Source organism: Megalobrama amblycephala, linkage group LG2 (genome assembly GCF_018812025.1).
Source record: "Megalobrama amblycephala isolate DHTTF-2021 linkage group LG2, ASM1881202v1, whole genome shotgun sequence".
NCBI lineage: Eukaryota > Metazoa > Chordata > Actinopteri > Cypriniformes > Xenocyprididae > Megalobrama > Megalobrama amblycephala.
Window position 1 is genome coordinate 33,811,564 of NC_063045.1, and position 14,544 is coordinate 33,826,107.

General features: G+C 39.0%; 1 protein-coding gene across 10 annotated transcripts in view; it reads right to left on the reverse strand.

The window, feature by feature from the left end:
- The window catches only part of nrg1 (neuregulin 1), an 87,145-nt gene that overhangs the window by 29,847 nt on the left and 42,754 nt on the right, over positions 1 to 14,544 (reverse strand). For 8 of the 10 annotated variants that reach the window (XM_048172031.1, XM_048172065.1, XM_048172049.1 and 5 more), the window contains exons 2-3: positions 12,121 to 12,295; positions 11,685 to 11,806 (exon numbers count right to left, since the gene is read on the reverse strand). In XM_048172031.1, the coding sequence (XP_048027988.1) occupies positions 11,685 to 11,806; positions 12,121 to 12,295 (297 nt within the window). Of the gene's footprint in view, positions 1 to 1,883; positions 3,688 to 11,684; positions 11,807 to 12,120; positions 12,296 to 14,544 lie in introns of those variants that run through there. The other 2 variants (XM_048172081.1, XM_048172086.1) reach the window with 2 other exon arrangements.

Sequence of the window (14,544 nt, forward strand, 5' to 3'; positions counted from 1 at the left end):
GTTCTTGATGGTTTATTTGCTAAACTACCGAACGTGAAAAACTCACATTAATACTAATATAGTGAGGCAGCATTACTAAGTTGTCCCACAGTAATCTAGCACTGTGAGAATTTAATAATCATAACAGTATTACTCTTCAAAATCCTCTAAAACAACATGCAAACAACTGCAGCTCGGCACATGAAATTTACGAAATTCACTATTTGCAGTTATAGGCTGTTTGCTCATTGTCTGCTCACATCAATAATACTCCCACTGTGAGATCAGTGTTCAGTGTTTCTCATGAAACAGGAAATATCCCTCTGAATTTGGGAATATTGTGCAGTAAAGCAATTTCTATTTAACAAATATGCATACATTTAGAAAAACTTTCAAAGGGCTTCTTTTCATAGAATCACAGACTTATGAGTGCTTCATTGTACTATGTATTAGTACAATGAAGTACTAATGCAAAACATGATGAGGGTAAATTGCATGTATAGAACATACAAGCTTCACATATACACACCCATGATGCATTAGTCTCTCATAATATTTCTGTCCTGATCTTTCATCTCACAAAATTTGCGATGTATTTCATCAGGCTCCAGAATCACTTTAACTAAAGCTTCCTTGTTAGTCAGCTGATCTGCTGTCTGTTATTGATTTAGACTGAAATGTCCGACACAACCAATTGCATTTCCATTTCAGGCCTAGACGATTGATCACAGTGCTTGCAGTGGGAGGGTCTCTGAGCTTCCCAGCAGCACTTGATTCAAGCAAAGTGTGCATCTGCAACCAAATGAGGCAAAATGCTGAGGTGAAGTGAGGTTATGAAGATCGAGTCACGGAAGATCTCTGGAAGTGGTCAAGGTGCCCACCACATCTGAAACACTCTGAGGTCTGAGCAAAAATGGACTGTTAAAAATGTCATGGGTTTATTTAAGACATCCAGCATATGTTCATTCTGTTTTAACTCAGTATTTTACATAAGCAGTCTTCTTAACCTCTGACAGATGAGATGAGATAATCCAATCTTTCAAATGGATTTAAGTAAAAATCTCAGTCTCAGGAGAACTGAAGGGCTTGGCTCTATATTTGCATAATAATGAGCTCTGACTTGCAGAGACATTCTCAGCATCATTATCAGATTGACTTCAGGAAACTTCTTGCAGGATGACAGTGCATCACTGCACACTACTAAAAGTGGCAGAGCTGATCAAAAAAACTGGAAAGAAAAAAGAAAAGGGAGGGAGATCCAAGATCCGAGAGTGGAAGTCTGGCAGTCCTCCAGCCATTATAATTCTTCAAGCTCTCAAAGTCACGGTGGAGAGCAGATAGTATTACTGACGATCATCTTTCTCTGGAAGGGTATTGGCTAGTCTTTGTGGAGACACTGACCTTGAAATGGAGCAAAGCCAACAGGAAGTGTCCTCCTCTCACTGCAGCACTGCTGCATTATCACACACTTGTGTGCCGTGGTCTGATGCAACTCATGTGAGCAGGTAACCAGTAATAATGAGTGGATTTGGCACAGTAATTGTCAAGCAGATTCAAAGGGGCGTTGCGTCACTATCAACGCCCACCTAGATATAATTCCAGGGCTTAGTCACATGATTGTGCAGCATGACTGACAAGATACAACACGTCTTCTTTTGAAGTGATATACTACACAGCGGCACTCACATCCGACTCTTACCTCACTATGAAACAAGTTGCTTAAATGTACAAACAATTAATGTTCTTTGATCCTGTATGAATGGACAAACTGTACTGTCAGGGGTATACATAACCATTTTCATTATTCAATGCAGATACTGCATTTTGAGACATAACTAGACCTACACCTAAACTTTAACTTTTAACATTTTCATGACCCCAAAGCGAACACAGATTGTACTTACATGTCTTTGGAACAATATCGTTAGATTCCAGAGTTTGAGATGGATATTGGTTTGCAGTGCCATTCTGGACAGGTTTGAAGGTGCTCTTGGGGCTGGGTGGAGACACAGAGTTTGTGTGAACAGTCACTGCTGTAGTGGGTGTTAAAATGGCCACCTTAGATGAGGGGACCTCAAAGGGTCTGGCTGAGGACTCTCCTTCCACAAAGACCTTGGGCTGTCCTGGGAAAGACGGAGTCGGCGGGGTGACCGTGGAAGGTGAGACTGATACTGGATTCTGAGTAAAGTCCGAATTTATCATAGGATCCTGTCCTATGCGCTTGAGATCAAGGTGGGTCGGTGGCTCGTATTCAAAGATCTTGTCCACAAAGACCCACTTGAGGCCGGCAGTGCAGAGAGCCAGACTCAGCAAGCAGGCCAGGATGGGCAGGATGCAGATTTTTTCAGAGCGGACGCAGTTATTCACCCGCTCCAGATCGAGGCACACACAGCACGCGGCCGCAGCCAAAGGCACGCATCCCAGAGGACCACGCTCGGAGCTGTCGCCGTCCCCCGGTACGTCCTCCTCCGCTTCGCCGGGTGTCACTTTTGTGGTGACCTCAGATAAAGCTTCTGAAGGAGCCTCTTGAGATGCAAGTCCGGCCGAGATGTCCTCCGTCGCTTCTGACTTCATCTCTCCCCCTCGTTCTGTCTCTCAGAAGCAGATGTGCAGCAGACCTCCCTCTAGTGCTGCGGCAGCAGCGGCAGGCATGCTGCCTCATAAAGTGTTCTTTCCATTATCAGATCACTAGCGAGGGGGAAGGGACTCGGACACGATGCTCAACTGACTAACCTCGTTACTAAAGAGGAAGAGGAAGACTTCAGTGGCTCTAATTTCTGTCGCCCCGGTCGTTCTCACTGTCTCCAAAGGAGCAGGAAGAAAAACACAAGCAAGTCTATAAATAAGGCATATGCTCCGGAGGCAGATGTGTGAGGCCGCCCCAGGGTGGATCCCGCTTCAGAGCGTGTCAGAGAGGTCCGGAGAGAGTGCAGCACTCACCTGGGGGCAGGGCTGGAGGAGGGGGCTGGTGTGCCTGGGCTGCGATTCATGCTGTCACACTCTGCCAGCCGCTGCCAAAAACGGCTGAATCATCCGAAAGCAGCAGGTGTATGTCCGATCAAAGCGCTGCCTCCTCGGAGCAGAGTAAGAGTCGGTCGTTAAAGACTTGCACGCAGAACCACACGGAAGGACAAGGAGATAGGAGTGAAGATTACACACACCCCTTCTTACACCCCTCCTCTTTCTCCCTCTCCTTATCCATCACACCAACACACACGTTCTGTCTCTCGCTCTGTCTGGTGTCTCTCTCCTCTCACACTATGAGCACAAAGCAGAGAGTCGGGCAAGTCTGCGCTTGATCCAATTAGAAAGAACGGCAGCGAATGAGACAGTCTCTCTTTCTTTCTCTCTCATCCCCTCTCTCTCTCATTGATTCTGCTGTGGATGAGGATAGAGTTGTATCACACACACTGATGGGACGCTTTCTCAGGGGAATATGCTGCTATTGTTTCTATTAGTGGTCGAGTGATATATTTTTTTCAATGACTAATAACCAATACTGTATCTAGAAGGCAGGGTGGGTGATGGTAGACAATATATGTGCATGGGGAGGTACTTGGCACATGTCCACAGGTTAAAATTGATATGTATAAAATAAAATGTGTATTTTGCTTAAGTTTTTCACAATTTTTAATGATATTTTTGTCTTTAGTAGTGCAACAAACAATTTTTTAAATGTCAAATATTCATAGCATTCTTTAATCAATATGAGCCCATAATAACTGCATGAATATTAATTATAAAATAATTTACAAACTGTTGTTTAAAATAGTTTTAGATAAAGCATATTATACCATTTCAACAACTTCCCAAATGTACAATTTAAATTACAATTTAAGGACATCTGAGGTCTTGTTTTGGTAGAAGTTGTAACTGACACAAGTTATCAGATTTTAAATATTATCTTTACTTAAAAAGTCTGCAGTGGCACTGATAATAAATGAGAATAAAATATGAATGGAAATGTTTCATGAGCCCCTCACAGCATCATTCAATCAAATGCCTGTTTTTAAATCACAGAGCTGATTTTTGAAAGGCTAAATTGATTTGTTTGAGTAATGTTGGTATATATTCAGTTTGCCCTTTACTGTTCTATAATCACATTTGCTTCTACATGCTGAAGGAACGCTGACTCAGGGACCGAGAGATCGCGGGCGGTCCAGAACCCCCATCCATGACCAATAAATACTGAATGAGGAACAGACTCCATAGGGAATACTGCAGCCACACCGGAAATCAGCGTGCTTTAATATAATGAGGCGTTTTCTTTACACATCAATTGTACTAACACACAATGTAAGAACAAGGGCTTTACTAATGAACTGTTTTTGTCGCTATTATGTAGTTCAAGTTGTTCATTACTAGTCTTTCATTGCCATTATATTCATTTGCTTCAGTGATCTCAAAATGAAGCCAATTTCACAGTTAACAGTGTGATTCATCTTTAAGGCCATTATATAATATGGAAGCGTAAAAGTGATTATATAACAAATGGCTGAATGATTTAACATGCTGAATATTACAAAGATAAAACAGGTTAAAAAATTAAGGCACACTAAAACTAAAACTTAAGCTTAAGATGCTTTACTTTTTTTTACATTCTTATATTTCGGTTAAATATTTTATATTTTATATTTTCATGACAAAAAGGTTCATTGTCCCCCAAAAAAATTCTCATCCAGATTTTATCCCATTACTTTTGATAATAGTTATCATCAGATTTTCATCACTATAATACTATTAGTACTTATTAAAATCAGCTCAAATTAAATGTACAATAAACTGCTTTACAGTATAAAATGTGCTTAATCGTCATATAAACGTCACAAAAATGTCTTTCTTTGTGCAAAACATAATTTCTTTGTTTTGATTTTGGGGGAAAATATGACTTGACAGGTTTCATGTGAAACCTGTTCGAAACATTAGGGTCTCTAAATCTATTGCGTTAACCCAGACAGAGGCCATCTGTTTGACACATTAGTCAGATTCAGACTCATCCTTGACATCATCATCGCCTGTGTAAGTTTTTGAATGATCTTTAAATGATGACATCCAATCTCACTCTTTTATGGACACAAATATACACATTGCGTTCCACTAGCGTTAACTAAGCCCTTCAATACTGGCGTGGACTGATGACATGTTACCATTATCAGATGAGCTGATTAGTGACCACACAACACGCAGCATCGAGCAAAAGCCTGTGCAGGGGTAAATGAAGCAGATACTGAGGGGTTTAAGTCCCCCCAGGCCTGTTAAGCTGTCCCATGTCTCATTGCCATTAGGCTGGGAATCAAATGTACACGAGGTGTGTGTGCAGCAGGGTCATAAGGTCAGGTCAACAGCCATGACCCCTCACTCTCAAAGAAGAGAGGAAATGGACTCTCATTGTATGGACAGATGCTAATGTCCTGCTGGACCAACTCAGGAACAACTAAAGAAAAAGTCATATACATTCCTTATTAAAAGAATGTTTGACATGTTTACAAAGACATTTTAGTGACAGCCGTGACGTGAAACAGCTATTGTGTATATCACTTCCAACTATTAACCTTAGTTTACATGTCAACAATAGATCTACTAGTGAAGGAAGACACCAACCAGTTTGATTCAGAAAGTTACTGCTTAAAATAAGCTACCCCATAGGTTACAGTGGACTAAGATTGTCCTTTTTAATTACTGAATATGTTAATATTAAATATATAAAGATTGAATCTATAATCTGAAGGGAAATAGCATAATGTCTAATTTTCTTCAGGACAATGACAACAACGGGGGAAAAAATTAGAGAACGATGGAAAATTTACAATCCATTCCATCAAAATGACAGATAATAATTATATGTAGCATAACCTCATACCTTTTTGATATGTATTGTACATATGAAGGTCATTGGCTTAATAATGTGGGATAGGTGCCAAAAAGGGTCCCAAGCATGCCAAAATGAACAAGTCATCAAAGTCAAAGTGACTTTTTGATAGGGTGCACTAAAACAAATTGCATTAAGTGTTAGTATTATATCTAAATATAATAAACACTAAATGTATTACTCACATAATAAAGATCAATGCAATACAACTATGAACACACAGACAAATACAAACATCTAACCTTCTTGACCAAGTACTCTAAACGTGAAAATGAGGATAAATTCGAAATCCTCCTTACAGGATGTTGAATGAATTATTTACGGCTAAAAATGGTGAATAAGAGATCTGATCTGGAACAATCTCTGATCAGTAAGGTGAAGCAGCATCGGTTTGGCAGGTGATGGGTTACTGCTGCATTAGGAGATGAGACGCTTTTCATGCCAAACACGTCAAGGCAAGAGTTTTATTAACAAACACGGAACAAGGTCTTGGGCACCAATTCAATAATGTTGCCTTTCTCTGCTGACGCACAAACACTGAGAGCTTTTAAAGAAATAGAGAGGCCTTTTCTCCTGCGCTGTCACAGAGCAGTGAGACTGGAGTCAGACACACACAGCGTCACGTCTGACTGTGTGTTCATGCCCTCACCTCCAAAAGCCCGCCCGACTGGTGCCAGTGCTGCAGGATCATTCATCTCACACACACACACATAGAGCGATTGAGGGCCCAGTTAACTGCGTAACGATGAGACAGGAATTTAAAGTCAATGTGAAATCATGTTCCTAGATTTATTGATTCATTAGTGCACATTATTCCAAGGAAAAACTAGTTTCTGCCTTGAATATTTCAGCAAAATGTAAAACTAATGACTTCAAAATCAAGTTCTGCCCTACATTGTTTCTCACTGAATATCCTGTTGCACTTGGGCAAATACTGCATTACAGAAGTAAAATGGGTTGCTAATGGTGTCTCATGCCAAGTACTGAAAACATTTTTATTCTTGATCATTATCTTTGACTTGTTTTCCTGTAAAAATATCTAAACTTTAAAATTACATAAATTTACATGAGAAACAAAACTGCAAAAGATATTAAAACGTATATGTATCTTGAATATCTTGTTTTAAAATATTTTACCAAAGAGTATTTTGTTTTGTTATTTTGGTGGATTTTTTAAATTTGTTTAAACATAAAACTCCCTTAATTTAAGTACATTTTAGTATCATTTAATTAGAATTTCTTATTTTCTAACAGTAATTTTTTGCAGTAAAGGTTGATCTAGCACCACTTTACTGAATGACTTCCCAATCAGAGAGGGCTATAATAAAACAAATCATTTTATTTCACAAAATGCTATATGGCTAATGAATCAGAAGTACCCACACATTGACAGTAAAAAACAAACAAACACACTGCTGATGCATTAGTCATCTTATCATAGTAATGATGTTTCTATGAAAGCCAAACTCTCCTGATCTTGCTGCAGTGCAGTGTGCAGCACTCAGAATGCTGTAATTATTCATGTGGTCTGGAGATGCAGTGTGTTCTCTCCTTCAGAGCTTTTCCCAAATGGCTTTCATTTGGAAGAGTGTGGCGTGACAGAGACCACTATAGACAAAGAGCTTGTCTGCACTGGACGCACTACAGTGAAGATACAGACCACTGCAGTAACACCTCCAGAACATCAGACAGCTTCCTGTCCACGCCTACATTATTGCAACACTCTCGACAGGGCAGCCTGACTCACATCAAGTCAAGCATTACTATTGCTATTGCTAGGGTTAGGGATTTAACCACCCAGAACACAGCAAAGCAACTCCCTAGGTTATCCAGAACACCCTAGCTTAGCCTTGACAAGCACCCACAACACCCCGGTCAATTGCCACTGGTGAAACACTCACCAAAATGTACTTTGCTCTGATCTGGTTTGGCCTTCTTCATATACTGCATTTCTCTCATCTCTTGTTTTCCTCATATATTTTGTCTATCACTAATCGGCAGTCCTCCACAGACCTGTCTAGACACTGTAATTGAAACCTAACCTGTTCAGATGACCACTTACAAAAACATTCAGACATATGCAGAGAATGTCATGAATGATACTGGATCCAAATACCACATGCATGACATCTTTTCTTGTCTTTGCAGAATGTCTTATTTTGCAGTACAGCTGGACTTTACTGATCCAGACCACACGACAGCAGAAACATCTACGCATGAGCTCATATATAGCCACTGGAGCTATGCTGAGACAAAACACACATGCAACTGGCCCTAAAATGTCACTCATAATTGTTTTAAATGGGGCCATGATGTCATTTTAGCATTTATCGGTGCTAGTCGGAAATGTAAGTCCCACCTACCAGTAGAAAGTTCCCGGACAAATGACCAACTGTTTTTTTGTCATCCACCAGCATTGTGTGGAAATGTAATTCCCGTCTGAACTTTCTTCTGAGTTTATGAGGAGGTCTTGACCGCTGCTGCAGATACTGCATTGGAACAAAGGATGCTTGCTTCCAGAAGCTAAGGCCCTGTTTACAACCTGGTATTAAGAAGTGTTTTGGTCGATTGGAACACAAGTGGAAGACCCAGTAGTTGAAAACGCATTCGACCGGATTGCTTTCATAGTCTAGACGCTCATGTGGTTGAACGCGTTTTAACAGCCACAAAAACCACCTTGTTTAGACTTCGCCTACTGACCTATTGCTAAAACATTATAGGAAGTGAGCTAGGTTGATTAAGTGACAAAGTTTAAATCCCAAACAGGATTTAAACTTTGTCAGCTGAAGGCCCAAGTTTGGTTTGAAGACGAAAAACCAACCAATCACTGTTCTCCCACTATTCCTGATTTCTAACACGCAAATCACAGTGCTCGGCGTTGATCTTGTGGCTGTCAGAGCAGAAACGAAAGCTTCTGGTCTCCGTATGTTTTTCCGTTGTCTCCGGGTGCGTTCGTATGTTAATTGGGTGAGCTTATTTCGTCCATTAGATTGGAAGATCTGAAAAAAAAACATTCATTTACCTCAAATACATCAGGACAGAAGTGGTTGAAAGTGGATAAAGAGACAGATTAAAACACCAGGTGTAAACGGTAATGAGTCTCCCTCGTCTACTTGTGATCCGATTGACCAAAAGGCATCTTAATAGCAGGTGCAAACAGGCCTTAAGTGTTGAAATGAACTATGACTATGCATGTACACATGAAATGTTTTGAGAATGACAACTGGATTTACCTAGACTACCGTTACATCCCTACAGTGAACAGAGACAAATTTGTGAAGCGAATATTGAAGACAGCTCCATTTTAAAACATGGTTGTGAGTCTTGTGAATATGGGACTAAACACCCATAAACAACCATATTTAGCTTTGTATATCTTAGTAACAAAAAAACAAAAGCACAAAAATTGCCCTTAATGTCCAAGTCTATTCTTCAATTAGATACTTTGTCAATATCCAAAAGCTCTGTGGATGGAAATTTAAGTTTGATAAAAAGGTATTACTTGAAAAGCATGCCGAAAGACATGTGATCAACTGGAATATAATACCAGATGTGCCATCAGTGCAATGGAGAAAGACTGTTTCCTTGAAATGGGTCAAATGAGAAGCTTTGATGAATTTGGTGGAAGTCTATGAGGAAGAGTCTAATGGTGGCCGGCAGTCTCACGTTACAAGAGAGGACCGCTTACATGGAAAACCTAAGGGGAAACTACTCAGACGAAATCCCACAAATCAATAAAGTGTAATTGCAGATCCATACATTCAGAGATTCTGCCTTTGAAAAGGGGATGGATCTGGGTTTTATCTGGTTCCGGGTATGACTGTAAGCTCTGCAATTGCTTCTGCTTTGTGGACAAAGCTCAGCATGTCTCTAACTCACCAAAGTTTCCCACAGACAATTACTGACCACTCAATACTGACACCAATCAATTCCTCTCTGCTGAAATCACGTTCTGGGGGATGTTTGTGGATGGATATCAGAAACGGGGCTGCATGCATCTGCATTTTATTTTGCATTTCACAGAGAAACAGCACAGCTCCTGCTCCTGGTCACTGCTGTGTATGGCAGCAGTGGCAGACGTATGACATCATAATGAGCGCAGCATGTTAAACTACAAAAAATTTGTTTAACATCCTAAAATCATGCGCTTCAATGAGCGATCCTTCATGAAAGCATTCTACTAAGGGTTTTGCCACAGCAATAATCTGTGCTTTGTCAGATAACTTCATTCTTTACTAGGTTTGTAAGGCATCAATATCAGTGCGTTTAAAGTAATTAACATTAACAGACTGGCTGGTCATTGCTGTTCTAATGCCTGAGGGAAGACACAGGAGACCTCATTCTTTTCTCTTTTGGCAATCATTCAAATGCACTGCTCACTAATTGAAAAAAGGCATTAAAGATTACAGAGCAGAAAACTTATCATTTTTGCAATGTTGCGACTGGCCAGGAGGAACCCCATTTAGCTTTCAGGAGATATTTATGACTCACTGTTTTTTAGACTCACAAACAGTAGAATAGATGATCAATATCAAAATTGGGGCTGTATTACATTTGTGGATATAAATAAGCAGACAGCCTGATATTTTTATATTTTTTTCTGTGGAAACTGTGAGTGATCTGCCCATGCAAAACTCCCCACAATGCTAGTGTTTTTGGTTATTACCAGGACATTGCTATGCTGTTGCTGAGGTATTATGCAAGGAATTTAGTGCCTTGCTATATGGTTACTACATACTTCTGCTATGTAAGGACTGTTGAGTGCATGAAGTGTCCAACACTCCGGATAAATAAATGCATCATCCGGGTATTTGAAGTGCTATTCTTCTTGTTGGAAGTTTCAGTGTGATCACACTACTCACACTATTTACTGTATATGACAAAATGGCGTAAGTACGGGATGCACTGATATTCTGGTCTTCAGATATGGCTCGGGAATAGAAACACAGAACTTCTAAATCAAATAAAGTTGCTTGGAATCAATGTATTTGAATTTTAAACAAACTTAACCTACAGAAACGGACCGGTGTTGCACAGAGGTGATAAGATGCGCTTTGTTTGAATTATTATGTGAAATTCTGAAGCTTTACAAAACTTTACAGGGTGATTTGCTGTTCAACATGAACATATCCAAATATATAATTTATTATTTGTAATTATATCAATGTGGGCTTTAAAATGAATGAAGAATTGAAGTTAGGGAAAAACATCTAGAAGAAAAGTAAAAAAAAAAAAAAAAAAAAAAAAAAAAAAAAAAATTAATTTACAAAAACTGTCCAAATGAAGCAAACCACCACAATGAATCAGGCTTTCCAAAGCTACATACATGAGGTCTGTTTAGGACGAGCTGATTCCACTCCATTGAATTGGACTTTACAATATTACATATGAAGAAAATGAATCGAATTTTCCAAAGTTACATGACAAGGAGGACCGTTTAAGATGAACTGATTCATTAGAATGAATCACATGTACCAGTGCTATACAAGAGAGAACCGACGGTGTGGTTGTTTACCTATACTAGCTCGGCAGTAAAGTATTACAAAAGTGACATCAAAAACAGCATTTGTTAAGCTACACCACTAATCGTTCGTCACGCTGCATTAATAGAAATTGTGGTTGTGACTCATGAGCTAAGCGAAAAATGAAATTATGTTACATACAATTATGTATTTGTAAAAATGCACTTTACAAATTATATATACACAACAGATGTGGTGATTTTGCAGTGTTGCCTCATTTCCACACCATTTGTATATTCTGGCTTCACTCTGGGTGGGTCAGGGCCATTTGCACTTTATTGATTTTAATGCTAGTGAAAAGGATGCATTCTTACTTTTGGTGATGATTAGGCTTGCTGTAGAATTTGTTTTTCCAAGGTTGTTGACTGCCTCACAGGTGTATAAACCAGCATCTGCCTCTGTGGACTTCCTGATCAATAGCTCGGATATTTTCCCCCTGTGGAAAGTTACATAATGCTGGTTGTTTATATTGCAATTCAAGATAAACATTAGCAACATATGAGGCATGAGGCTAATATCTGCGTAATGCTTCTCAAAACTGGTGGTTTTGGTTAAGAATTTAATTAGGAAGGAGAATCTCAGCTCAGGCCTGTTTGGATTGTACTGGGTTAAACTTTGACAAATACCTGCCCACATACGACACACAGGGCAGATATCTGTTCCTGTAAATTTCTGACTCAATATTCTCTGAAGCGAAACCTTCATTCAGCTAGAACAAAATAATGATACATTTAAGTAGTAGGAACTTACTGTTTCTTTTTTTTAATCTTTATGCTTTTGGGTTTGCTTTTGCCTGTGAGTTCTTTCCCGTTCTTGTACCACTTGATGCTGGGCGCTGGGTTTCCCGCCACAATCTCACACTTGAGTACAGTCTTTTTCCCATCCTCCACTGTCACGCTCTGCAGATTCTTTAACTTGGGTTCCGCTGAAACAAAGACACAAAACAGAAAACAGAAATTACCCACGGAATGTCAAGGGTGAAACTTGCAATATATATGTGCAACCTGTTTGAATTCTATAGAAAATCTCAAAAAGTATTTTTCATAAATGTCTGGTCAGGCAGGGAATGTTGTCACATGTGTTTTATACAGTATATTGTAAATTTATACAATTAATTGCAGTATTTATAATCAACAAATTGTAAAAACAATGGTTTGGTTTCTTCGTATGTAACTTTATCATTTTGTTTAAATTCTGCTGAAATGCCTCTGCTGTTTATGGCAAGTTCCTTTGTGACACACATTGTGACAACACACAATAAACTATATCAGTAAAATATGTTGTGATGTCATGTAAAACAAATATGTGAAAGCTCGCCCTGGGCATGACCTAAAAATAATAGCCTGCGTATGTCATGATATCTTTGAAGAAAGAAAGGGAAAACAACATGCTTTAGCTTAAAGTGGAAACATCACAACACGACAAAACTAAATAATGTTCTGTAATGGCAGGGTTTGTTTGTAGTCACTATAATTTATCTTTTTAGAACATAATTGGATTTTAGAACAGTGAACACATTCACTGTTAACTAGGAGTTTTCCCTCAATAAACTCCTAATTACTACTTATTGACAGTAAGGATGATACTGTAGTTGTTGTAGTGGTTAAAGGGATAGTTCACCCAAGAATGAAAATTTGATGTTTATCTGCTTACCCCCAGGGCATCCAAGATGTAGGTGACTTTGTTTCTTCAGTAGAACACAAATTATGATTTTTAACTCCAACCGTTGCCGTCTGTCAGCCGTATAATGCGAGTGAATGGTAACACAATTTATAAGAGTCAAAAAATATGCATAGACAAATCCAAATTAAACCCTGCGGCTCGTGACGACACACTGATGTCCTAAGACATGAAAAGATCGGTTTGTGTGAGAAACCGAACAGTATTTATATCATTTTTTACCTCTAAAACACCGCTATGTCCAACTGCGTTCAGCACTCGCTTAATGAGGTCTGATCGTGCTCTGACAGCAGAAGTGATGTCTAGCACTCATTGAAGTATAGTTTTAGAGGTAAAAATTTAAGGTGTTTTAGAGGTAAAAAATGATATAAATACTGTACGGTTTCTCGCACAAACCGACCGTTTCGTGTCTTAGGACATCAATGTGTCATCACGAGCCGCAGGGTTTACTTTGGATTTGTCTATGTATATTTTTTGACTCTTATAAATTGTGTTACCATTCACTCGCATTATACGGCTGACAGATGGCAATGGTTCGAGTTAAAAATCATAATTTGTGTTCAACTGAAGAATCAAAGTCACCTACATCTTTGATGCCCTGGGGGTAAGCAGATAAACATCAACTTTTCATTTTTGGGTGAACTATCCCTTTAAGTTTAGGTATGGGGTAGGATTAAGGGGTGTAGAATATGGTCATGTAGAATAAGGTATTAAAATGTGCTTTAGAAGTACTAATAAACAGCCAATATGCTAATAAGCAACTTGTTAATAGTAAATAGTTTTCCTAATCTAAAGTGGTACCCTATAATTAAATTTATATAAAATAACAGGCATCTATGGTATGACCCCATACACACCATATATTACATAAACCTGTGAGTGTAAGTCTTGGGAAAAGACACTTAGGGGGAAAATATTCCTGTTACTGCACACAGTTTCTGACTGATGAAGGATGTCTTGATACTCATGATCAGTGAAGTTATATGTCCGCACCAGCAGGTGGTGGTACTGCAGTAATTACTTAAGATGAACAGACCACATTTCATGAACATGTTCATTTATTCATTTATTTAGAAAATCCTTTTTTGTTGCCCTCTGACTTTAGCGTATTCCCAGCAAAAAACGCAAGGAGAGATTTTCTGTGAAATTCACCCTCGAATGTTGCTGTGATGATTATAGTGAGAATTGTTTGGGAATGGTTAAAATAACTAATATAGAGATTCTGATTTATTCTGGAAATTTATTCTTTAGTTGTGGGCTGGTAAATCTTACAGAAGCACATTGATTTCAACTGAACCTGAAGGTGTTTGTTTGCCAACCCAAACCAGTCATAGCTGCTCAATTTATTGTGAATCATCAGAAACATTAAACTCCAAATCAGTCCAAACTCCCCTATTCCCAGTTCAAAATGATAAAGCATGCAGCTCAAAAATCTTGCTCATCTGCAGGAGGCTATTGCCTTATCTTACAACACTTCCTGTTGACAAGGTGCTT